At 40.0% G+C, this 27,304-nt stretch overlaps 1 protein-coding gene across 1 annotated transcript; it reads right to left on the minus strand.

Annotated features, from left to right (window-relative positions):
- Nucleotides 1-65: 65 nt before the first annotated feature.
- On the minus strand, nt 66-25,569 carry cttnbp2nlb (CTTNBP2 N-terminal like b). Its single transcript, XM_012876494.3, has 5 exons — nt 25,450-25,569; nt 22,177-22,284; nt 6,924-7,175; nt 6,412-6,519; nt 66-3,725 (listed from the first exon to the last, which is right to left on the minus strand). The coding sequence occupies exons 1-5, from the start codon at nt 25,516-25,518 to the stop codon at nt 2,454-2,456; spliced, it is 1,809 nt and encodes a 602-aa protein (XP_012731948.2). The 5' UTR covers nt 25,519-25,569; the 3' UTR covers nt 66-2,453.
- Nucleotides 25,570-27,304: the final 1,735 nt, after the last annotated feature.

A 27,304-nucleotide genomic window follows, 5' to 3' on the forward strand; every position in this document is an offset into this window, starting at 1 on the left:
CGAGAGCTCCCAATATGCTGCTGTTGTTTTGTTAGTTTCCCAGACTAAGAAGCATATACTATTCATCACTAGGCACAGACAATTTATTTAAAGCACTAAAAAGTGAGGATGTTAATGAAATGGACATTTACATGTGATATTAAAAAAAGGAACAAGGACCCAGCAGGTTGCACATGTACGATTTTATATAAACTGGAAAAACTAATGTGATTCAGTTGATTACTGACTTTAAAATAAAAACATGTTAAGACATAAACTGGTACACCAATAAAAAATATAATCTTGTGTGTAGGACAGCTACAAGACACAGTGTTATGTCAAATAGACAAACATATATTTACAGTATAAACTGTCACAACTGTGTTTAAAATATGTACTATGTAGTACAATGAAGGAACATCTTTAGTTTGTGTAGAGTAGAATTAAACATTCCCTGGATATACAGTGTTGATGAAAAAAATGTGTTGATTAGTAGACACATGGAAATGCAGTGCAAAATGTGCTTTCCCTTTTTCAAGACAACTCTCAGTATTTTCATGACACAAAGACACAAATAACAATACATGCATTTGATGTTCATTTGTAGGAAGAATTTGTTGACATATTTACAATACAAAACCTGTGGTCATCTCCGTAAAAATTGCATAGGGACTCACAAGAAAAGCATTTATAAACCGTCTTTTTTTTTTTTTCTTTGTAAAATTGTGATAGCTACAGGTTTGATATGCTCCATTAGCCACACCTTTGATGCATCTTTTTAATTTTAGGTTTGTTTCTGAATATAAATGTACTTTTACTTGAGCAGATCTGACAAGTAAATCTACAAGTAAAACCAAACTAACACTAGTTCAGATCAGATGTATTACAGTCCATCCGATTTGTCAACAATTAGGCTTGGTTTCTACTAGTGGTTTATGCTACAACTCATAAATACTTAAAATCCTTGAATTTAACATTTGCCATAACTCTTAATAATGATAGCAATGTTAAAATAAAAAATATTAAATCCAATAAAAGGAATTTATAAAATCTTTTAAATATTTATTTTTTCCCAATTGTTTCTCGGGTTGTGCTTTTGAGGTAGGAATCCAACAAACACTGCATCCAGTATACAGCACCTTGAAAAATATATTCAACTTTTTCATGTTTTCAACATTTTGACCACAAACCGTAACGTATTTTATCAGGATTCCATGTGATAAACCAATACAAAGTAGTACATTACTACTGTGTAGAAGACAAAGGGCAAATGGTTCAAAATCCAAACAAATATTTGGCTTTAATAATGTATTCACCACTCTTCCAGAAACGACCATTTGTCCTCAGATTCCACCTAATTAGTTAACAGAGTGCTCCTGGGGGTAAATAAGTCTATAATTTCAGCTGTTCTGTAAATGCCTCAAGGGTTTAGAGATCATTAGAGAACAAACAGCATAAGGAAGACCAAGGAACACAGCAGGCAGGTCAGTATTAAAACTGTGGAGATGTTTAGCACAGGGTTAGGTTCTGAAACAAACTTTAGGGGCTTTCAAGTCATCATTTGAGAAATGGAAAGAGTACGGCCTTGCACAACGTGACAGGCTGGGTGAGGAGAGCATTGCTCAGAGACGCAGCCAAGAGGCCGATGTTAACTCTGGAGGTACTGCAGAAAATCTTGGCTCAGGTGGGAGACAACAACAACTAATAGTTATGCAGTCTGGCCTTTATGGACAAATGGTAAAAAAAAAAAAAAAAAAAAAAGCAGCTGTTGAAAGGAAACATTAAAACGGTCCATTTAAAATCTGTCCCAATCCATGTAAAAGACAGAGCAAGAACGATGAGACCATCATTGGTCTACGTGTAAAATGCTGTGGTGGAAAAGTAATCTTTTCTTTAGCAAGAACAAGGACGCGGATGATGGATACAGTTAAACACATAGCAATCCTAGAACAAAGCCTTTTAGAGGCTGCAGAGGTTCACCTTCCAGCAGGCAGGTGACGCTAAAGATACAGTCAGTTAAACTGAATGGCTTAGTTGAAAACACTTTCATGTGTTAGAACGACCTAGTCAAAGTCCAGATCGAAGTCCAAATGAGAATCTGGGGCAGAACTATTTGTTTCAATGTGAAATCCATCCTGTTTGCCCAAGCTTGAGCTATAAGACGAAGACTTGCAGCTGCGACTGAAGCAAAAGGTGGTTCTAAAAACTATTGACTCAGCAGGATTAATGCACTCTTGCTGCTTTCCGCTAGCCTGTGCCACATTACAGCCACAACCTTCAATACATTCAAGGTTGCAGCTGTAATGAGACAAAATCAAAAAAAGTTTGAAGGGTTTGAAAACTTTTACAAGGCATTTTAACTGAAGTGGCATGAATGCTAGTGAGTGTGATGAGTGTGTTAAAATCAGTTAACGTCCGAAGTTGAAGTAGCTGATTTGTTCAGCTGCTATTTAGGAAAATCTGGACATTAGGCACTAGGATAAGACCAGGTCTGATTCCTTGGCTCCCTCCTGCCCACTACTGCTCTGCCCACAGTTCCCTGTCACTTCTGGAAAGAGACTGGTCCGAGCAGAGTGACTCGGGGAACCTGGAGTTGGACTCATGCCGGGCCTTTTAGGTAGAATTGGAGGAGGATGGGTCTTCTCTGAACGAGGTGTAAGGGGAGAGCGAAAGACTGGAGATAATGGCCCTGAAGAAGGCGACCTGCCCCCTGTAGGAGATCCTGCCAGATTGCGGTAGTCTGTGCCAAACGGAGAGTTGTTAATTGGCGCAACTTTTACTCCGGCCTGCTGGCTGGTGAAGCGGGACAGCACCTGAGCGACGGTGTTGCGGGCCAGCTGCTTAGCTGTGCCGTGTTCTGGTGGAGGAGGGGTGGAGGCAGTGGTTGGGGAGAGGTCTCTAGGGGAAAGAGGCCCACCGTGCAGCTGTTGATCGATTTCGGACTGGCTCTGGAACTTGTGCCTGGCAGCCTGAAATCGCTGGTTGACTCCGGCTTGGTAGGACTGAAGGAAGCCCGGGCTGCCCAGACGCTTTGCTAGAACCGGTGAGGAAACGGGGGAAGAGGAGAGGGATGAGGAGGCAGTGCTGGAGGGAGAGAGAGGAGGAGGAAAGGGGTGAATAGGGGAATGTAGAAGTGCTCCACCTCCATTATCCACTCCATTTTCTGCTCCTTTCACTTCATGTGTTAATGGCTCTGCCTCTTTATGAGACTGAAGGCCATTGACCTTTGGCACTGTGGAGGATTTTGGAGAGATCTTTCCATCAGGCTCAGTCTGAACAGAGCTGGACACCATCTTGCCTTGTGACTCCTTCACCTCAGTCACAGCCTGTGTCGCTGCTGTTTTACTTTCCTGGGGCTCAGCTAACCGTTTCATAAGTTCTTTCACCTGTCTTTCAAGCTCTCCACCCTTTTCCTCCTCTGCCTTTAGTTTGGCTTTCATCTGCTCTCTTTCAGCATCAAACTCAGCTAACTGCCTCTCCGACTTGGCCTCCAGCTGGACCACCCTGCTCTTCTCGTACTCAAGAACTTGCTGGAGCTTCTCGAGAGCGCAGGTCTCTTCTTGCAGCAGCATGTGAAGTTGCGAGACCTTTTGAGCCTCTTCCTGAGCTTGGCTACTGGCCTTTTGGAGCTCCAACGTCAGACTGGAGGACAGCTGCTGCTGCTGGGACAGCGACTCCTCCACCTTGGTCACCACTTGTGCCTGTTCCTTCTCCAACCTCTGCACTGTTGCACGCTCCACCTCCAGCTATAAAAGAAAAACAGAAAGATGAAGGCGAGGCAGGCCTTCCGCTTTCAACCACAGGAGGGCAACAATGTGCTGCTTGTTTGACAACACAAAAGCTTTTTAATCCGTTTTCTGATCATACTTTGGCACTAAACTATTTCCCACTCCATATTATCTTTAATTATGTCTAATTAGGCTGTAGAAATACTTTTATCATCTTATTTCATATTCCAAAAGTTTACCAGTAACCCAGTAATTTATGTGACATTAAAATAGTTTGTCTCGCACTGATTAGAGACTATTAAAAACTTTCATTTGCTTTACTAGACTGAATGTAAATGGTGCCTACAATCTGACATTTCTGGTAGGAATTAGATCTATTTCTAAGCTTTCCTGGGCCTCTTTAAATATGGTTCCCCTAAACTAGCAACACCTGAATCATAAATAGTTGAGATAAAAAAGAAAAAAAACATGAAATATGTGCCGGCTAAATGTCCGAAGAGACACAGAACGAGGTCATTGTTCATGTTTCAGCTTGTGAAAGAATTATGCGCTTGCGTGGCATGTTTAACGACAGTCCAGTTCCTATCAGGTCATTAGAGGGTGAATGGGCTGGTTCTAACCTTTGTCGGGTATTAAAAGGAAATGGGAGGTGATGAAGTACAACCATGTGTGTAAGGGATAAAAAAAAAAAAAAAAAAAAACACCAAAGGCCACGAGAACCCGAGGAAGATGCCCAGGGACCCCGTGTTACATAAGGCCTCTGTGTAATTGTGCGCTCACAGCGTGTGTTTGCCAGCTGACCTCGCATTAGATGTGAACATCCATTATCTCAAGTTTCCTGAGGCCATAAAGCCCCATGGCTGCAGGACAACTAAACAATGGCCTCTTCCTCATCTGTTTCCCATGGAACAGTTCTGGGCTTGTGCATACGGTAAGGACTGCTCTGTCCGTGTGTACATTTTATGAAGGCCAAGCCCTCTCCACCCTACTGTGTTACACTGAGGAGCTGCCTCTGTCAATTCTCTGCTTGGTCGTTTTGCTTTAAATCCCAGTGAGAATACAAAGAAGTACACGAGGCAGATAGTCGCATGGATAGAAGCGGGCTCATCTTTAGCAGGTGTGCTCATTTGCACCCCTTGAACGTTTTCATATTTTGTCACATTACAGCCACAAACGTCTAGCTATTACATTGGGGCCTAACGTGATAGACCAACACAAGGTCAAAGAAAAAAAAATCTAAAGATTATTAAATTAGAAATGTCATTTGAAGAATTAAGCCAAAATGTTTTGTGATTAAACTTAAAGCAGAACTATCTTCTTTTCGTTATTTTTTTGTGGCACTTAAGCCTTTATTTGGAAGTGGTGTGACAGGAATCAGAGTTGTGAGAGAGATAGAAGACATGAAGTAAAGGTCCACCGGCCAGGAATCGAACCTTAGAAAGACAAAACAAACTACTTTAGCACTGCCACTGCACCCATAAAGTGGAAATATCTTAAACAAAAGACAAAACACTTAAACCACTCTGTTCGGGATAGCCTTGGTACTCACTGAAAGTGTGCATCCACAAGAGTCTTTTCCCAATTACCTTGTCGATTTTTTTTTTTTTTTTTTTTGCTGTTTCCGTCCCAGCTCTCTTAATTTCTGATTTTGTGTGCTATAGGTCTAGAGACAATCTGAATTTTTTTCCATGTACTGTTTCAGCTTTTGGTTTCCCCCTAACAACAGCCTTCATGACTTTATTTTCCTCTATACATATTTTTATTTCCATTTGTACCTTCCTCATTCTTTGAGCATTGTTTAGTATTAACAGGTTGAGTGCCCATTTTGAATGTTGTTTTATGTTGTTCACATTTACTTTAAAATAGAGTCCATTATGACCTGCCGTGTCTGTACCCCATATTCTACATTGGCGTACCCTATTGTTATCTGCATTATCAAAAAGTTCGGAGAGTAGTTATAAATGCATCTGCTCTCTTTTTCATCTTCCTAGTAACCTCTTAAATTAAAATCTGGTTGTAATTTAAAAGTTCTTGTTGTAGTAGTTGATAAACTGTTGCCCCAGTCTTAAGTCATTTGTAGCTTTTAACAGATTTCTAACTGGATTGCCCTGTGTCCATCCATCTTTAAATGAGTACCCTGTTTCTGGTAAAGAAAAGGATCCTCACAGCATGAATGCTCCCACCACCATGTTTTACAGAGAGAATGGTTTACTCAGGGTGATGCACAGTGCTACTTTTTTTTTTTTTACATAAATAAGCCAAAAGGTTCAAGGTTTGTCTCTTCTGAGAAAAACCTCTTCATCATGTTTGCAAATTGACAATGGGTTGAAAAAAGGAAAGCTTTTCTTATGCTTTCACAGAACATTTGAATTAATACAGAGCTTAAATTAGATGCTGGTTGATGCAAGTCTCTAATAAGGTAATTTATAAAGGGAATTAATTGAATGAAATCTTACTAAGGGGTGTTATATCAAATAATAGGAGCTGAATACAAATGCACACCACTCTTTTATACATACATTATTATTATTCCAATTCACAGCTATGAGCTACTTTTATTTTTCCTTCCTAATAAAAACCTGAAAAAGATATTTCAATATGTGGTTATAATGTGACATGTGAAAATATTTAGGGAGTTTGAATACTTTTACATGACACTCACATAGTTACAGTATTATTTAAGCTTGACGTGTCACACACACACCTGTTGCAACAGCTTATCTCTTTCTGTCTCTAGTACAAATACATAGTCAGCACGCCGAGTAGACTCCTGAGCATACCGCTGTTTCTCCTCCTCCAGATCAGCAATCATCTGAACAATGACACAGACAAGTGATACCATTAGGCTCTAATATGCAGAAAGCTTTCTTTGTATAGCTAAGAGTAGGAAAGAGAGGTAATCATCTCAAACTGATTTAGAGGTAACATGAGGGTGACATGTCCCAGCTTTGACCAAAGCAAAAGAAATGCCACATTGTTCATAATAATTCCTAAGCATGGTCTGTAACGCTTCACCATTCGCTATGACATAGATTCTCTATAACATAGATCAGCTCTGTTATGTAAATAAAGACAAATTCTCCCATAAGCCATGAACCTCAATGAATGCACACAACACATTTAGTGCACAAATGCCTGCCCCCCCCCCTCTCCCCCCCCCCCCTCTTGTCTTGTTAGCAGGATTGCAACTTCATTTAGGTATCATTTGCCATTTACCCTCCTGTGTCTGCTCTCAGCAGCAGCCAACTGTCCCATCATCCTCTCCTGCATCCTCTTGCAGTGAGTCATGACCAGTTTCAGCACAGCCAGAGGGTTTGGACCCACCGCCCGACCATGCGGATGTGCTTGGGGCTGCCTGAGGGTGTTCTGGCGCTCTGCGGCTTCATCGTCACGCTGCAAGGCCAGAAATGGGTCACTGAGGTCGTACTGCCCATACCGGTCTTGGATAAACTCCTCTCGATGTTGGGCCTAAAGAATTCACATGAACACACAAAAAAATATGTAAGGTTAAGGTACTAATGTTAAAGGAGCAACAAGTCAAATTTCATTATTTTAGATGGAAAGACTAAAATAGTGAGGTGAAGAACTACAGGTGATATTTCAGATTGACTATGGCCTAATGTCACACTGCATCTCTCTGTGTTGTTCTCCAGTCAGTTTACAAAGCCGGGCCGGCCGTGCGCGCATGTACGTGCGCATGCGTGCATGTGAACAGCTGCCACTCAAGCCCCTCCCTGCCCTAAAATTCCACTGTCAGAGCAGCGCAGAGTTGGAGCAACATGTCAGAGGGCATCCCAGCAGAGCAAAATGTTCTGTTGCTAACAGCATTATAAAATTATGAGTAACGTACTTCTTCACTAGAAGAGTTCCTCCAAAAGGTGATGCTGTTTTGCTGTGTTTGTATTCTTTACATATATGCACACAGAAGGCAACAGTCAGAAGGGAAAGGAAGGGCCAGGTTACAGGTTGAGTGAAGGTAGTGAGGCGAGGCTTGTCACACATCTTGTTTTTGGTCTACAGACAGTGCTCAAGCCACACTTAGTGATGAAATATTGCTTGTTGCTCCTTTAAGTGTCAGCAAGAATGAAGAGCTCCCGCATATTGCATGAATTAATTTCTGACAAAGCAAAAACCACTATGTTTATGTTTAAAAATATTTTCTAATGGAGAATTTTCTTTTTAGGAAAACATTTAAAATGATCAAAAAAAAGTTGGATTTCACCATAGACAAAGTTTTTTTTAAAAAGCTGTGGAAAATAAAAACTCAAATTTTTCACTTGTGAATATTTTTATTTATGACAATCCAAGAGGTACAATTATCGAATCAACAAGTTAAGATAGGTAGACGTTATGGCCGACAAGCAGCTTTTGACAGATTTCAACTTCCTGAAGCATTCCAGTGTTATTGGTATGTTTCAAAAGCTGCTATCATATGCCCTATTGTTGCAGTATATTTCCAGTCCAGGCAGTGTTCTCACATGTGCTTCAAATGTTTTTACTGCAATCATACAGAGTACAAAAGTAAACACCTTTGGAAAAGAAACTTCATTAAAAACATACAAATGAGGAGAAAACAACATAAATGCAAATTGGCATTGTAAAAAGATCACTGAACAGTTTCCTTGTGCAATGACACCAGAAACATGTTTGAACTTGATTTTGAGAGAGTGTACTTCTTCTTGTTTAACTAATGTTTAACAGCAAAATACCAAATGTAATTAGAGAAACTAACAATGGCTGGTTGCACTGTGGTTGACAAACTATATCTAAAGTGGGTTTGATTGATTTTACAGAAAATCCGGGGAAGGTTAAATGTTTTTTGGCAATTCAAGGGTTCCTCAATATTTTGTTTCTTTTCCTTTTAGTTTCAGGAAGACACATAATGAGAAAAAAAGGTGTGTAGGCATGTATGAGTTCATATGTGTGCAGGAAGTCCGTGCCGGGGGCCGTTATCATCAGGAGAGCAAGCAGATGGTCGTTCCTATCAACCCAAACACAAAGAGATGAGGCACAAGTGTCCAACCCCCCAAAAGGGGCAGATGTTAACTCCTCCCTGGAGATGCAGGGTTGAAGGACTGAGTCATTAAATCCTTTTCTTTCTCACATACATGAATGCCTGCTTCAAAAAAGGGGTAAATTAAACCCAACATATAATACATTTGTTTAAAGGCAAACACTAAACTATGGAAGACAAAATGTTATAGAAAATAAACTTTGCTGCACATATGTTAAGCAGTTTTAAGTGAAACGCGATGGGGCCTCATTGACCTCCACCCTGGTCACAGTGTCATCAGGGGGTCTCATTAGATGCACAACAGCTCGTTGGTTTGCGTTCTGGGGGCATCCGGGGTCAGCTTTGTGCCTCGGTGATTAAAGCACACGCAGAAGAGTTCACACCGTTTGACATCAGGAGGACACCTATAAATTTCTCCTTATGCAGTCTTCAGCAGAATTTCTAGTCCACAAGATTACATTGCACCGCTAAATGTTGCTCTGTTCTCATGAGTCAGGCCTTGTCATTTCTCAGGTTGTCTCATTTAAACACGTACAAAATCCCTGAGGGCTCAGAGCGAGGATGGTGTACTTGAGGCTTGTTTTCCATTGGAACCAGCATCATGGTTCTTGCCAAGAAAACTGAACAGAACCTGCACTCTCTCAACTGTTGACATATTGCCTCCGGACCTGATTCGGTATGCATCAAAGCATAAGAGTGAGCGTGAGTGCAGCTTGTATTGTTCATATTTTGGCAAGAAAATTTTAATTTTTGAGTAAGCCAGCATGTTTAGATGTTTTACTTTAAAGTAGATCTGCTGAATGACAAAACGTCCCTCTCCTGTGTTAGCAGGTCTTATGCCACAGGCTTTAAATAGACCATTAAACACTGCACTCTGAGTGTGTAGAGGCCCAGTCCTTGGATCGGGCCCTTCTTGAGGCTGTTTTTGTCAGGATAGGTCTGATCATAATGACAGGGTGTGCTTTCCTTTATGACAGGGCAAGACAGGCAAACCCTGTCGGCTGTCAAGCTCTCATCCCTGCCCAACAACTGATGACAAATACTCCTTATAGCAAGCCGTGGGAAAGAACCTATTACATGTGAATAATTTACAATTGCATTTTTGCATTCTGAATGACATTGCACGTAAAGTCAATGTGCTTGAGCTTGCCACCCTCTATTGCATTCCTGCAGGAAAAGTTGTGAGGGTGAAAGGAAAAGATTTCTTTGACCTGGAAAACTGTCAGTCACCAACAGCCTCAGGGGATAAACAGGCCTCCATACGCCAAACAGAGACACAGAGTCCTGTTTCAGCAGTAAGTCTCGGAAATGACTGTCAGACAATGAAGTCAGCAGTGAACATCAGTGTAATCCCTGCTGCAAAAGGTACTGGTTGCATTTCTCCAATTATGGATCTAAAGCTCTTACTCTGACTCAGCTATTACTATTACTGGCAAAGAGCAGAGGACATTATCATACAGTATCTCACAAAAGTGAGTACACCCCTCACATTTTTGTAAATATTTTATTATAACTTTCATTGGACAACACTAAAGATATGAAACTTTGAAACAAAGTAGTCAGTGCCTGACTACTGTGATACATAGCTTGTATCACAGTTAAAAATTGCCGTCCCCTCAAAATAACTAAACATACATCTATTAACATCTAAACCACTGGCAACACAAGTTTGCCCCTAACTTAAAATGTCTATTTTGTGAGGCCCTAAATCTCATGGGCACTGAGTTCACTGGAATCCTCTTGGAGGATAATATAGACATTGTACTCTTTCGCCTTCTGTTTGAAGATAGCCCACAGAGGCTCAATAGGGTTTAGATCCAGAAACATGCTTTGCCAGTCCAGCACCTTTACCCTAAATTTGTTTCAGAAGGCAGAGGTCGTCTCAAAGGGGAGTTTGGGGACATTATCATAATGCAATAATGTCCTGTGGCCAGTTTCTGAAGGTGCGGGATCAGCCTGTGCTTCACTATATCCCAGCAGATGGTGGTTCCCCCACCTAACTGTTACTTCCCACAGCTGGTAGCACTCAGGCAGCCACAAACCATGACACTCCCGTCACCAAGCTTGACTGTAGACAAGACAAATTTGTCTTTGTACTCCTCACCTGGTTGCCGCTGTAAAATATGCCAAATAAGTTCATCCTGGTCTCGTTGGACCACAGGACTTGGTTCTGGGACTCAATGCCCTTAGTCTGCTTGTGTTAAGAACATTGTCTGCAGGCTCTATTGTACATCAACCTTTAAAAGAGGTTTCCTTCTGGGACAACAGCCATACAGACCAATTTGATGCAGTGTGCATTGTATGGTCTGAGCACTGATAGGTTTATCCCCCCAACCCTTGAAGGTCTTCAACAAGGCTGGCGGCACTCATATATCTATTTTCAAAAGACAACCTCTAGATATGATACTGAGAATGCGCACTTAACTTTGTTGGTTAACCATGGCGAGGTCTTTTCAGAGTGGAGTCTGTCCCATTAAACATCTGTGCGGTCTTGGGCACTGTGCTACAGTTTAAGGGAGTTGGCAATATTCATGTAGCCTACGCTGTCTTCATGTAGAGCAACATTTGTTGCTGTTTTCCAGATCCTCAGAGACTTTTCTGCCACGAGGGGCTACACTGAACCTCCAGTGATTGTGAGAACAATACCACCATATTTGACACAGCTTCTCCCCATTGACACATTGGAAAAAAATCTATAGCCCTTGAATTTATAATTCTGTTTAACATTATGGCCACAATGTGTTGTGCACATTGAGGAAGATGGGAGTCTCAAAACTGAGCTTTACTGGAGGCATAAACACGAGGATCAATATCTGGATTGTGGTTCACATCACCCACTGAAAAACTATGATTAATGGGCAGACTACATTCTGTCTGTTACAGGGGAGAAACAAAAAGAACACCAGCATGTCAGGAAATCACTGCATGTCTGTGGTTATCCTAACTGAGTGTATTTCAAGCGTATACCAAAAAAACTTGCAGAAAAAAAAGTCACTTCATCTAACACAGGCAAAAACTACAAGACGCAAAAACTTTGTCATTCCGTATGTGTCAGGAGTCTCTTGAAAACTTTCTAAGCATTTTCTCAAAATAATACAGGTAAATTTTAAATCTAATAAAACTCACAGACAAAACTGGTTCGTCCCAAAGACTGAACACTCAAACCAAAGCTGCTCGGCTTTGTGTATGCAGCGAGGACTGCTCAGACTCCTACATCAGAGAAAGCAAACAACAGCTACACAAACGCATTGCACAACATAACAGAGCCAGCAGCTCAGGGCAAGATTCAGCAGTCCGCCTTCACATCAGTAGCAAAGGACACACTTTTGATGACAATGATATCCGCATTTTGGACAGGGAGAAGCCATCTTTGCCTAAAGAGGTTGGTCCTCCAACTCATTCCAAAGAGATTACATTAGCAGTCTCGTCAGGACTCAGGTGACCAAGTACTCCACTCACACCAAGCAATAGCTTCTAACAACCCAGGGCATTGATGGGTGGGTCTTTAATTTGTATCAGACTTTGAATGTGCCTAGGAGGATGCGCCTCCACATGCTTAAACACAGCAGCGCTCCAACTGCAGGTTGCCCATGTGCGAGCCGCCAGAATACGGTACCGCGCGCGAGCTATTTTTAAAAACACAACGTCACGATGACGTCACATCACGTGGTACGCAGTGGGGCAAACTCCGGAAAGCCGCCGTTGTTTTGCTGTAAGAGAGACGTGCGTTACCCTTGGTTTTACTCGGTAAACGACTGCTTTTTCCAAATCTAAGACCATGGTTTTTAAACATTGTTGCTATGGAACGTGCAACAGCGACTCGAGGTCGAGGTACGCTGATCGGCCGCATATGAAGGATGTTTTCTTCAAGACTGCCAAGGAAAAACGTGTGCGCTTGGAACACCGGGGCGGTCGGCCTACACAACAGTTCAACCCGGAAAAAGTTACCAAATTCAAGTACATATGTAGCAAGCATTTTGTCGGAGGAAAGGGCACAACCGAAGAACATCCTGACCCAATTCCAGTGACATCAAGTCAAGGTAAGAGTATTTTGGTGGCCGACATGTTAATAAAGAAGCGCCTGCTACCATGACAGCATATAGGCTATCATGGTAGCAGGCGGTAACATGATAGCCTGCTACCAGGATAGCTTACTCAAAAACATTTCAAATGAGACAAACATTAAACATATACCGATCCCTGGACGGTGATTACAAACAAAAAAACGGCCGACGCCGCCATGACTGCTGCGCAGGAAAAAAAAAACAAAGCTTACCGTTCATCAACTCGGCCAGTTTTCCAGTCTTTTTAAGCCCTCGAACCTCAAGCCATCGTTTGAGCTGAAGGTTGGTGTGTTCTTCGACAGTGCGACCAGTAATCCGTGTGCCTGGGACATCGTCTTGGGAAAGTTTAACGGCTGTAAAGTCGGTCATATCGCTGTTTCTGTTGCGGCTGTAATAGCTGTGTTATCTGTGCTTTCTCTCCTGTATGCCCTACCTAAGCGGCAAAAGGGGCGTTGCTCTTGAGACGGTGACGTCACGTGCGCGGTACCGCATTGACAAAGACTCCTGGATGTTTAAATGTTTTCAGAAAAACTGAGCAACCTTCCTTTAACCACAAACAGTGTCTTTTATAGGGATTTCATGTGATAGACCAACACAATGACACATGACTTTGAAGGGAAAGGAAAATCATATATCGTTTTGTTTACTTTTTCTAACCAATGAAAATCTGAAAAGTGTGCCATGCATATGTATTCTAAACCACCTTTCCCTGAGTTACATCCCCAAGTTTCCTTGGCCATCCCTCAAAAACAACTCAGTCACATTGGATGTAAAAACCTTTAAGCCTTTCTACACATACTTCATTATATCTGGTCTGTTAGTTTGTCAGGACACTGATTGGGCCGCCCTAACACATGAATATATTTTGAATTACTTCAGTCTTTAGGTAGGTCTGGTTGTGTGCTTAGGTTTTGTTCTGCTGAAAGGTAAACCAGCATCAAGTCTTTTGCAGCTGTTAGCATGTATTTTTTTACTTTTATGATTTGCCTGCATTTAGCTCGTCTTATCTTCACACAAGCATGACCCTGCCACCACCAAGTTTTGAGCTGGGGATGGTGTGTTCAAGGTGAAAGGCCATGTTAGTTTTAATCACACAAAGTGTATTGATGGTATGCCAAAATTGTCAATTGTGGTCTTTTCTGACCAGAGCACCTTCTTCAATATGTTTGCTTTGTCTCCTGTATGGCCTGTGGTACACTTTATAAGAGCTTAGGAGGTTCAAGGAGAAAGATTATTATTATTATTATTATTATTATTATTATTATTATTATTATTATTATTATTATTATTATTATTATTATTATTAATCATTTATTTATACAGAAAAATCTCTTGAGACTCATGGTCTCATTGTCAAGACAGACTGGTTACATACAAGGTATATATAACCACCTTTGAATTTCAAATTGCCAGACAACTCATCACTAGCTGACTGTTTTGTTCAACTGCCTTTTTGAATGACAGGTACAAAATTCAAGCATTTTAAAAAGGCTGCACTATAAAGCAAAGATATGGATATCACAATTGTCCTTACTTTTTTTTCTTATCAATCATCACCATGTCTGTATATCTCTGTTACTTATAGCCTCTCAGCCGTGAACATTTCACATAAGCATCAAGGGGAGTGAGAGTCTATCTAACTTTTATTACAGGCATGCTGAGATTTAATGGATGGCACTTAAGCAAGAATATCATATGAAATATTGCATCCAACCAATCCTTTTTCAAATGGGATTTTGGAGACACTGGTATTGTTATGGCGATTTCGATTTAATATATTCCACATGTTAAGTTGTGGTTTAGCATGAAATACAATTTTGATATTCAGTCTTAAAAGAAATAAATTAATAAAAATTAAAGGAGTGACTTAATTGATTAAAAAAGTGTATTACAAATCCTTCAGGCACAGTCTACTCAAAATTAAAACATGTTTTGTACAATGGATAGCAAACATCTCAAATCAAAATTTTACATTTAGAAAACGCTGATTCCAGCAAAGCAGGCAATTCATTTCCTTGAAATGAAATCCCAAATGTTTCTATTCATAAAGTTTGATATATGTTATCAACATCAGTGATTCATCTGATCAATAAAAGTGAATAGCATATTGTAGAACTGACTTATCAGTGTAGGGCTAACAAAAACTGCATTTACATAGTAATAAGAGTTTTTATTGCAATGAAAAATGTAATTAATATAAAAACTCTGTAGAATCTAGCACGTACAATTTTAACTTTCTTAAGTTCAGGTCAAATCCAGGCCTGTAAGGCTGGTGATGAGATGTTTAAACAGGAAAATAGAAAATATGCTACAGTAGTAAACCCTGAATCTCTTTGAAAAGATTGGAAATAATAAAATCACAAACTATTTAAAGTGAACGTTTAAAACACAAATGACAGACAAAAAACAGAAGAAACATCCCAGCCTATTATATTGAACACTGAAGGCACTGTCAGTGAAATCCCTCAGAAATCTACAAATATATAGGAGGTTTAATGTCCTTTTTTTGTTTCTTAAGTATTATGGTACACATCTCAGAAAAGAAACATATCAAAATGGAAATAAACTATTACTGCCATTTTAAGTAGAAACAGCTTTCCCAGGCAAGAGGATTATCGCCTCTAAATTGAAGAGTTATTATAGTTGTTAAACTATTTGAAACCCTATGCTTGGCTAACTGAAAGGAAAACAAGACAAAATAACTCGTACTTCGTTTTAGCTAAAAATAAAAATAATGTCCATTGCTTTTTGGCTCCATTTTAAAATACCCATTAAGCTCTGTCTTAAGTTGAGACTGGAAACTAATGCCATAAAGTGGGCTTGTCTGGGCAAGTGTTCCACTTCAATACAATACCTTGCCTGGAAACAAGATTACAGTCCCTAAATAAAAATTGTATGAGGCGGCGAAAGACAGAGCTGAGATTGTACGCCTCTGATTTATGAAGCCTAATTAGCTGTGTGTTTAAGACTCAAGCGCCATCCCCCGCACCTGCCACCCACACATTAGCCACAGATGGCGCTGAGATAACCGCAAAGCACCAAACAAACATCTCAAAGTAATGTTTAACTGCCTCAAAAAGCAGTTTGTGATGAAACACTGAAGCAGCCTTTTGTCAGCCTTTGAGCAAACATCACTTTCAGAAGGGCATAAGCTAGAGTATCGCTGGGTGGAACAAGGAAATGCTTTGGTTTATCCTCAGAAGGAGTCAAATATTAAACAGTACTGCAATTCATTGACCAAAACGCCTTGGTAAACTTTCATAAGAAATCAGCTTTTAGCACAATCCTGTTCTGTGTAAATAGCAGTGATCATAAGAGATGTATTGTGCTTGTTTTTATACTGGGTCTGTAAAAAACACATTGTGCTAAATAAGCTCAATAAAATAGTATATATTAGGTATATGCTGCTGTCATATATTAACTTTCGCAGTAGTATGAAATGCTTTGATGCGACCTGGCCAGGCTGCAAGATAGTGATATACAAGTAGTTCAATGATGGAAAACCGGTGGTTACAGTGTTTTAAAAGTAACCCTTCTGGTGCTCTCTGTTCGCTTTTCATTACAAACAACATGCCCAAATTGGGCTTCGCCTCTTGAGTAGTTATAAAGTACACACTCTTATCTTAGCAACCCACTCCTGCCAGGCACTATTGTTTATGGAGTCAGGAAAACATGTCAGCCTGCAAAAATAGACAAAACATTTATGGACTTCAGGATATGACATCATGTGGAACAACAACAAAAAAAAGTGCCCCACTGAGAAGGAAAGCAACAGCTTGACCACACAAAACGTGTTTCTTAGCTAATCAAAACAAAGTTAACTCAGCTGTCAAACAGCAATATAAATCAAGTCCACAGGTGGGTCTCTGAAGAGCAAATTTGCAGATACAATTCAGGAAAAGGTTTACATAAACGTATCAACAGTATGCGTGATAATTTGAGGGGTTTGTAACATTTATTTGAACTGGTCTTTTTTTGTCGTGTACTAATTATACAATATTTAACTTCAAATACTTTTTTTATTCTGAATTTTCTCTAAACACCACCCTCACAGGGTCTATATGTTTTACACAAGTTATTCCATTTTCTGTTTATTTGAGGTAAGGCTTTGGGAGGATGATACCAGAAGTTTAATTTTAGCCTGCTTTATTCAATCCAAAGCTATTTTTGATTTCTGTTTAGGATCACTATCCTGGCGGAACATCTATTTGTGTCTAAATTCATTTGTCTCTTGGTTCATTTAAAATACAGTTTTTGTCAATCCATTTTTCTTGTTCCACCTACTTTATGCAATTTGTCATTGATACAAAAGCCCCACAGAATGATGCTACCACCACCATGCTTGACAGTTGGGCACAGTGTCCTTACATTTAAAAGCCTCACATTGATTGCTCCAAGCATCCTTATTTAAACTTTGGTCAAATAACTCAGTCTTTCCCACATCACCATAGGAATTTCTCCAGAAGGCATTTGGCTGAGTTGTGCCTTCCACAGACAAAGCAATCACAAAGCGCTGTACAGAAAACCAATAAATAAAACAATAAAAATAAGATAAAATCACTATAAAAATAAACATTCAACAAAAGGCCTGTTTAAAAAAGAAAGTTTTTAACTGCTTCTTAAAAGAGTCCACAGAGTCAACTAAACGTAGCTGCAAGGTAGGCTGTTCCACAGCCTTGGTGCCACAGACTGAAAGGCTCGGACCCCCTATGTTTTTAATCTGGTACATGAAACAACTAACAGATAATACAATATCATAATCTAAACATGATGACACAAATGCATGAATACATTTTTTCCAGTTCAGCCGAGGAGACCACATTTTTGTGTTTTATTTTTCATGGTCTGCATCTTCTCAGTCCCAGTGGATCTTAAACTCCTTTCATTGTTGTGCAGATGCACTGGTTTTCCAGTAGTTCTCTAGTTTATGATATGATTCAGCCTTGGTGGTCCAGAACGTCTTAGCCAATTTATCTTTATGCACGGATGATAAGTGAGGCCAGATGATAGAAACGTGGATATAGTTGAATATTCAAACAGTAAAACGATCCCAAGATCCATCAAAAAAGGTTTTGATCCACTACCCAGTCGGAAAATGTTTTAACTACATTCAAATGCCAGATCAATGTGAGGAAACCATCAGATTTCTGATAAGAAGAGTGGACAAACATCCAACTGGAAGTAGCAACCGTCACCTGGGGTGACGCCTTGAGCCTGCCTACCAAGGGCTGCTGCAGCCTTCCGGAGCAGAGTCCACTTTTCCATTGCCACTCTTAGGTGCTGTGTGGGCCTTCTACCGTTCTCACCACTTTAACGACTGCCTCCAGTTGAACAACTCGTTCACATACATCCACTATACACAAACACATTTATTTCTACATATAACCTCATCCACCCAACACACACACACAAATAATCCAAATGGTTTAAGGTCAAACAACAAAGATAACTATTACATTAATGTGGCCAGCTTACTTTGATGCCAGATCCAGCTGTGATTCAATAAAGTCAGTCATGCAAATAAGAATGTCTTGAGACAACCTTTTTGTAAAGCAAATCTGCCCTGGCACATCTGGGCAACCAGCTTCTCTGTATGGTATGCCTAAAATGTCATATATATGTCATATATATATATATATATATATATATATATATATATACATATACATATATATATATATATATATATATATATATATATATATTATATATATATATATATATATATATATATATATATATATATATATATGCAAATAAGCAAAAGAATGTGTACATTTCTAACTATTTTAATAAACTCTTAACTAACATTCTGTTTGAGTAACAGAAACTTTGTCTGCACTGCATTTGAACCAGGACGATAATAGTTCAAGATCTCTACAGATAAGGACAATTGTCAGCTTAAAATATACGCCACACCTCTTGGAATGCAGGAACCGTCTGGTGTAAGTTTACTGGAATGTTCCCTCTAGAAAAACTGCTATTCTGTTTCCTTAGCAGTCAGAACTGAAAAGTACAGCCGAGAATCTGTAGAGACAAGTCCCAAAGGTGAAGACATCTCAGCTTGCATATAAACACTGACTCACTTCTTCAAAGTTTCAATCCTTTTTGTGTACCGGAAAGCTTACAAAGCAATTTCTATGTTTGCGTTCAACAAAAAACATTCAAAATGTTCAAAGACACCTAACAGGTGATCAGAAATAGGGTATTAATTTTCCTTCATGAAAGTCCTTCTGTGGTGTAGGGGACTAAGTCTAAGACCTGGGTTTGAATCCTGTTTATGTTAGATGGGCATCTGCCGTAAAAACGCTGCCAAGTCTGTGTTCAAGTTGTATAGACTGCTGTGGTGATCCCTGAATAAGGGAGTGGCCTAAAGTACTGACATCTTTCCTTCATGCCCTGGAGCTTTCCTCTACACACTAACTACCCCGGCAATGAAAAAGCAGCAATTTGGTGCAAGGGACCTCAGTGGGAACAAGAGAATTCAGTGATTTGAGCCTACAACACATTTCATCCTCTGCTCAGTAAACACTCAAATAAGGGGTTGTGGGTAAACATGAAAGCCCACCCCCACGATGTGGCTGTGTTGGAGGATGAGGGAATGAGGAAAACATGAGAACCCCTCACAAGAAAGCAGCCTTACAGTGCACTTGTCCCATAGATACGATTGAGTGAGTGACTCAAAAACCGCATGCTTCAGATTTCAGCGGTTTTTGCTGGTGTGAATTTCTGTCATTCCCTTCAAATGAGACTCTTTCATAATTGCGGTTGTATGGCCTTCTTGATAGGGTTTTCCATACAGGCCTATATAGGCATTCATTTTCCCTCTCTGAACTTACCAATCACAACTTTAAATAAAAAGCAAAGTATTTAGTGCCTTGGTGGTTTTACTCAAGCTCATGACAGTTGCTGTTAATCGGGAGTGTGGAAAGTGTCCGGCGGCATTGGAGAAAGCTAATTGGTCCAGACGCAAACACTGACAAGCATTGTTCCTGAGGGAAAGCTGCGCTCGTTTAGTTCAGCATGAGTCAAAGAGCTCCACAGAACAGACTGAGGGGTTTAGGAACAGCTGGAGGGACAGTCCTTTATCAGTGGATGCTGTACAGGTTGTTGCCGAGTAACGTACGAGTAATGTGCACTTTGGTGAGTTAAGCTGTCCAAACTGACAGCATTCACATGCTGACTGGGTCACTTCTACCCACAAAGTAAGCACGCCATGCATGTTATTACTTCTTTAGTCACATTCAAAGCCTGTGTTACGCATTCCAAGCTCAGCTGGACACAGACAAAATGGCTATTGGAAGGTTTTGAAGTATAGTCTTGAGTCAACATGCCGCATGCAAGCAGGAGCCAGTTACCGGTATCAAGATATACGAGGATTTTTAAAAAGGTTCAACATCACTTAAAACGACCACTCCTGTGGTTTAAAGTCTGTTTAACGGGATGCCAGATAAGTGCCAGAGAGATCAGAGTTTTTCTCAATCGGTTTGACGCATACATTACTGGCCTTCCCCCCATCTGCCGCTCTCCACTGCTCATCAGCAGGCTGAAAGGAGAGTAAACTTTTGTCTTGCTTACATAATAGACCAATTCAGCTGTAAGGAAATACAACAGTGCCTTGAGTTACAAGTTTATTTTGCTTCGTGACAGAGCTCGTAAAATTTCCATTCAGATTGTTTGTATGTTAAATATATTGAAACACCATTAATCTGTTCCGCCCCCCGCCCCCATCCTTAGTGGTTCAAAAATATACCGCAGTTTGTTTGTTACATGTAAGAATGCACTTATGCATAGTGAACACTGTATTGTATGAAAACACAACACAATAGAATGTACTAAAATAGATAGGTTTTATTAAGTACATTACAATATAATGTACAGCGTTGACTTTGAAGGCCAGAACGCATGAAGATGATGACGGAGGTGGAGGAGAAGGGCTGAACTCAATAACAGAGTGTTATTTGTAGATTTTTTCTTTTCAATAAAAACCTGTCTTAAAATTATTTAGGCAATTGGCATTAAGCAGTGCCGTCGCACATTAAGTTACAACTGTTTCTATTTCTGGGGTTTCTGTTGAATAAAATCCGACAGTTTCTAACCGCCTCCTTTTTGTCCCCTATTTATTGCAGAATCTCTGTCAGTTTCTGCATCTATGGCTGCTTTGTTGAAGCATTTTAAGAGGCGCTCCCTGTGCCTACTAGTGGTGGGATATTTTAGAAACTAGCACAAATAAAATAACAATAATAATTAAATTGTCTGAGCAATGGCTCATATGTTGAAAAACTCGTTAGTTGGGACACTTGTAAGTCAAGGTATCGATGTATGCTGTATTGCAAAACAACCCCCCCCCCCCCACAAAAAAAATAAAAATAAAAAAAAACAGACAGCCACTTTGTGGAAACTATGGCGTAGTTTATACCTCCCTGTCTGTCCTACTACTGTCTACTTGACCGTGGAGCATTTCTGACATGAACATTGTTGTCTGTACCCACTCATTATGTTCTTCTACAGGTCTCCACAGACGTCTGTGTGCAGCACAGATTTATGAGACCAAGTTGACCACAAGTGCCGACCGGGACAATGACACTCCCATTTAATGGGAGGTGCCAAACATATGGCAGAGGAAAGAAAAGCAACGGGTTAGATCACGAGCTGAAGAAGAATAACAACAATGATGCTTGTTTTTAAGAAATACATTGTGGGGAGAAACTGATGATTTTGCCAGTAATTTATCACCCACTCTCAAAACTGCATTGATATCCTGAAGAGAAATTGCTTTTCTGGTTCTTTTCTTTGTAGTAGACAGTGTAGACCAGTGCATTATATGCCTCTTTGAGCTTGTAATGAAACCTGTATATCAAAGAACGACATACAATGGTTCAACTGAGCAAAAAATTGTATGAAAACGGGTCCAAAAGGTTTAACTCACAACAAAAACTTAGATTGCTAAATGTGTGTCATTTTTATTGCAAAAACTGAGGTAGAAATAATTCACTACTCATGACATATTTAAGACCTCACCACAGACAGCAGACTGGTAAACAACATGGTCATATCCACATCTAAATATTGCCAAAGACTGGTTTCACCAGTAATAATACTGTTGTTCTGCTGGATTAAATGCCTTGAAAGCCAGAATGGCCCCCGTTCCATTGTCTTCTCAAGCTCTGTTTCCTCTGTTTCCTGTTTACACATCCCCTCCCATTTAGCTCACATTCTTTCATGCGGCGTAAAGTGAAACCTTAGCACTAATTGATGTATTATTTAATGATCTGCTCAGACGACAGCAATACTAAAGGCTATCTTATGGTTTTATTTAAGCACAGGCAATCCTAAATGTGGAACAAGTGTGGTGCTGTCTACACAGGATGTGTTGTTGTTCCAAACTCACTCTGAGGGTGTGTATGACTACATCCTGGGCCTCCAGTTCTCCCTCAAGGATACTGAGGAGAGTCAGCAGCTCTGCTCGGCTTAGAGCCTCGACGTTCATCTTCTCTACCTGGGGTGAGAGAGACAGAGGATAAAAAAGAAGGAAACAATTGTAACATCATTAATTTCAGAAATAGCTTGAAAATAAAGAATCAGGAAAGGTTTTGAGATTTAGAAATGTAATTATGTGTAGTGTGGCCTATAGATCGTTCTCCTTGTTGAATGCTTTGTAGTGACTGGTACGGAAATCATTTACAACGAGACTTGGGGGTCCCATCTGTGGCCTCACAGGGTTGTGCTCAGGGTTATAAACAGGAAACCATTACCATATCAGCACAATTAGTCGAAGATGGACAGACGACTATCCGTTTTATTCTGTCTCAAATGTCAACTCAAAATATGATGCTTTAGATCTTACGGCTAATGTTTCATAGGTTTAAGCATTTTTTTTTTTTTCTTAAATCTAAATCACTCTCTATCTGATTTATTGTGTGTTTCATCCACTATGTTCTGTGCAGTAAGAGAGGCCAGACATGACACACACACATCCCATATATGACCTCGTCTATAAGAGCATAAGAAAGATAAAACAGTCATCTCAAAGCTCTTCCCTTAAAAAAAGAAAAAAAAAAGGTTATAGAGTCATTGTCAGGTCTAAAACTTGGAATGTGCTGCTCCCCTGAGTGTTAATTATGTGTTTGACAAGGTATGTGTCAGCTGTGAAGTCAGAAAACTGACACTTGATAATAATCAGCTTATTGTTTGCACCACATACTGCATTTTAATAAGGGACTGGGATGCAAGAACAACATACTTAGCGCTACGTTTTACCAGAAGTTACACTACTCCTACACTAGAGCGAGTGTCTAACGTGTGGATCCCAAAACCATAGCTGGCTTGAAAAGATTTGTTATACAGTGCATTGGAAAAGTTTTCATATCACTTGAAGTTTTTTACATTACAACTACAAAATTAAATGTATTTGGATCTCATTTGATGGACATAAAGAAAGTAGTTCATAGCTGTGAAGAACAAGGGAAAGGATTCATGTTTTATACCATGTATTTACAAGAACAGAATTTAAAATGTGCAAATGTATTCAGCTCCTTTCACTCCGATACTCCTAATTAAAATGCAGTGCAAGCAATTCCTCTCCAAAATCACTTAATAAGATCCCCCTGTGTATGTTATGTAGTCTTAATATATACCGTATATTTATTTACAGTTGTTGTGTGAAGGTCTTATGTTTTCTTTATAACTTTAATGAACAAAGCAGCATCACAAAGCCAGAAGAACACAGGAGACAAGTAAAGAATAAAGTTGTGGATAAGTTTAAAGCAGGATTTGAATAAAAAACAACATCCCAAGCAAGAAAATTGCTCAATCCATCTTCTGAAAATGGAAAGATTACGGCAATGCTGTTAACCTATTAAGACATGGTTGTTCATCTAAGCTGTTGGGCAAGTAAAGCATTAATGACAGAAGCAGCCAAACAGACCATGGTAACTCTGCATCATGCTGTGGGAATACTTTTCTTAAACAGTGAAGTGAAGCTAGTCAGACCTGATGGGACTATCGATAGATCTAACAGCAGGGCGATCATAGAAAAAAAGAAAAACTTGCAGTGGGTCCTATTTTCCTATTTTCATTCTCTATATGGGCAAAAAAAGACACACCCCACAAGCCTTGCAGCTGTAACAGCATGCAGCAAAATGTGGTTCAACAAAGTATTGACTCAGAGGGCCTGGAAACACATCACAGAGATTTTTATTAACAACAAAATTTTAAATCCATGTTTTTCCTATCACCGCACAGTGTGTGCTACTTTTTGTTGGTCTGTCACATAAAACCCCAATAAAATACTTTTAAGCTTGTGGCTCTAAAATGTTAAACAGTCTGGATACTGTTGCAAGGCACTGTAGAGCATTTTAATTTTTTTTCAATCTAATAAAATAGCTGTCAAGACAGCTGCCCTTATTCTAATTGTTTAACAAACTCTCGCTCCTCGCGTTACAGTCATACAACTTGTAACTTTACTTTCTTACAGATGCATCCCCATTACATCCTCTGACTCTCCAAAAGCCTTCTGTGCTTTATGTGGCTCATTCAAAGCAAATGAAGTGTGAACTAATTTAATAACTTGTTATGTATCTTGCGGGTGGTCCTCAGTCTTGCCCGATCACATTCTTTTATGTCAGTGTAAACATTAGTGAGAATTGTAGCTGTTGGTCCTAAACTCCCTGCAATGATACCCGATATCACGGCTTATAAATGAGCTACCATGGAAAATCATTCCAGCATTCCAGGGATACCCACACCATCGGAACAGTCACTCTCAAGTAAATTGCTGAAACCCACTATGAAGCCCACATGCTTTTAAGTGGCAGCTTTGCAGTTTGCATATAGATGCTGATAGAAAAATGCATTAATAATATTGAGGTTTTGCTCCGACATTGCATTTAATGCTCAGTCCAGATTTCGAAATCAGAGATGTGCAAAAATAAATATTTGGTTTATTGAATACATGGCAGGGTGAGAAAGAGGAAACTGTCACCTTACACAGTTTGTAGTTTCAAGTATACAAGTAAATCTTTTAGATTTACTTTTATTCCAGATGTAAAGTAAAGTCAGGGTGTGTAGTGATTAAGTGAAATGATAATATCCATAATAATGACTCAGTGTGTTTCCATGCAATGCACGTGATCACTGTGCTCGCTGAGGAGCAGCAGTGGATCCACCTGCCGACATGGGCCTTTGTCTGACACATGGCCCTATCATTATTTTTCTAAATAGTGCTATTCACTTCAATTGCAAAGTGAAACCGACCTCACAAATACATCACAATACCTATCATCGATAGATAGCATGCAGTGAAAATGGCTCAATCAATACGGAATCATTATTGCTCAAGTACCCAGTCACTACCATTAGCGAAAACAGAATTGAGCAAAAAAAAAAAATAAATAAAATCCTGAGATTCTGTTTTAGCTCAGTTTACTCAAACCTATTTATTATAACTTCATATTTATCCTATCCAGTGTATGACTTGAAAGTTTGCCTTAATTCCAAAGACACTCACCGTACCAAACATTAAAGATAAACAAATAAGATTATGGGACCAACGTGCAAATATAGTTATCAGTGTGTGCTTTTTCACCAATAAGAAAGCTGAGAATAGCAAGTAAATAAGAGAGCCGAGCGCCATCTTCCCCCCGAGCAAACCGTGTGAACATACCTTCATGCGCTCTTGTCTGGTCGCATTAATTGTTTCCCAAAAACCAGAAACGAGACTCCACAACAGCATGAATCAATGCACTCCACTGTCACAGGCGCGCCTGCTCTCAGGCGAGCAGCGTGAACAACAGACTCTCAATGACGAGGCAGTAAGCCAATCAGCGACGCGTAGTGCGGCAGACCGACCAATAACTGTCGGGATTGTCGTCAGTGGGCGGTTCTAAGGGCGTACCCGCGTCTGTGGGATAAACCTCTTTGTTTCATCGGGACGTCCAACGTTGGATTACTGCTGGCCACAGAAGTGTTGGTTAGGTCCTATGCTTTATTGTTTCCAGACAAATTTAGCTACGATTAAATGTGTCACTTGTTCTGTGTGGGTCTCAAACTGGAAGTAGTACAAAAGCGTATGAAATAGCAGTTTTCCCCTAGAAAATGTAATAAAATTACAAATAAATAAAAATAAAATAAAAATCGATAAAAACGTATTTTGCCTTAACCAAACACGTGTATTTTGTGAGCGGAAAACACTGCCCTACCCAGTTCCACTCCTTCCACAACATCCCAGCTCAGAATGAGAGGAGCTACTGTTTTTCCACGATGCGCCTACTCCCCTTGACGGCCAAATAGGAGTATCACAGCACAATATCGCCACCACACAGCGCCACTCATTGACGCGCATGCGAAACGTTTCCCACCAAGTGTTTAGCTGAATCGTTTCTGATGTTACTGAGTTTATAGCCTGTGCCGTGATCTGCGATCTGTGTTACACAGCTCTGCAGCCTAAAAACAGTAACTCTTTCAATGTAAGGGAAGGAGGGAGGAACGGGTTTTGTTTCCGTCTTTTTTGAGGTCAGGCATTCAACTGTCTAATGTGTTCACCTCCGCTTCTTTTGTTCTTCTGCAGCCACAGTCCATTGTAAAGAAAGTGCACAGTGTAGACAGGGATGTGATGCTTTTGTAATGGGATCCTTTGCAGTACAAAGGGAACTCCTAAATATAGCCACGGCAGTTATTCAGCTAAAGTGTTGCAAAAGCTGAAATGAAATAATTTTCCCTTTAGCAAAATCACCTTGTAAATACTTCACTGAGGGTGAACATGCACTGTTGTAATAGGTCATAATGATAATGTTAAGTTTGTATGGAGGAGAGAATTTACCTTTTGCCATCTCCACAAGGTGAGCTTGGGGGGATAATGACCACCACTACAAATTCAAAATTGGTAGTTAGCTTTTTAAATGCCTGTCACTCGCTCATGGCTCCACTCTCCAAATAAAACCAGGATCACATTGGCTAATGTCAAAAGATCGGAGGGTCACAGTGTTTCTGCATCACATGCACATATTTTTTTAGTGATTCAAAAAAGCATGTTTCCAGCATTTTAACTTGTCTGATACTGGCCGTATGGGTACTCGGATGCTTTACCTAGGAGACCATTAGTTTTTTTTTTCGTTGTTTTTTTGTTTTGTTTTGTTTTTAAATCAAGACTATTTTTATTTTATATGACATAAACTTCAGGTTCTGCCACAACAATGCCAAAATAAATGTGCTCAAACTTTGTCATGACTTTTTGGTTTTAATGCCCCATCCTGAGAGTATTAGTGGGTAAAACCCCCTGGAGGTGTTTCTGGTATATGAATCCCTGTAACGTGAATATCATGCTTCCCTGTGCATGCGTGGGTTCTCTCCGGGTACCCCGGCTTCCTCTCACAGTCCAAAAACATGACTGTTAGGTTAATTGGCTTCTCTAAATTGTTCTTAGGTGTGAGTGTGTGCATGAATGGTTGTTTGTCCTGTTTGTCTCTGTGTTGCGCTGCGACAGACTGGCGACCTGTCCAGGGTTTACCCCGCCTCTCGCT

Source organism: Fundulus heteroclitus, chromosome 1 (genome assembly GCF_011125445.2).
Source record: "Fundulus heteroclitus isolate FHET01 chromosome 1, MU-UCD_Fhet_4.1, whole genome shotgun sequence".
Taxonomy (NCBI): domain Eukaryota; kingdom Metazoa; phylum Chordata; class Actinopteri; order Cyprinodontiformes; family Fundulidae; genus Fundulus; species Fundulus heteroclitus.

What these genes read in the sequence shown, in the direction of transcription:
- cttnbp2nlb (XM_012876494.3), bottom strand. Translation starts at nt 25,518, where the DNA reads ATGCTGTTGTGGAGTCTCGTTTCTGGTTTTTGGGAAACAATTAATGCG. An exon ending in CCAGACAAGAGCGCATGAAG is followed by an intron (nt 22,285 to 25,449) that starts GTATGTTCACAC and finishes CTCTCACCCCAG; the next exon opens with GTAGAGAAGATGAACGTCGA. An exon ending in GAGATAAGCTGTTGCAACAG is followed by an intron (nt 3,726 to 6,411) that starts GTGTGTGTGTGA and finishes TTTCTTTTATAG; the next exon opens with CTGGAGGTGGAGCGTGCAAC.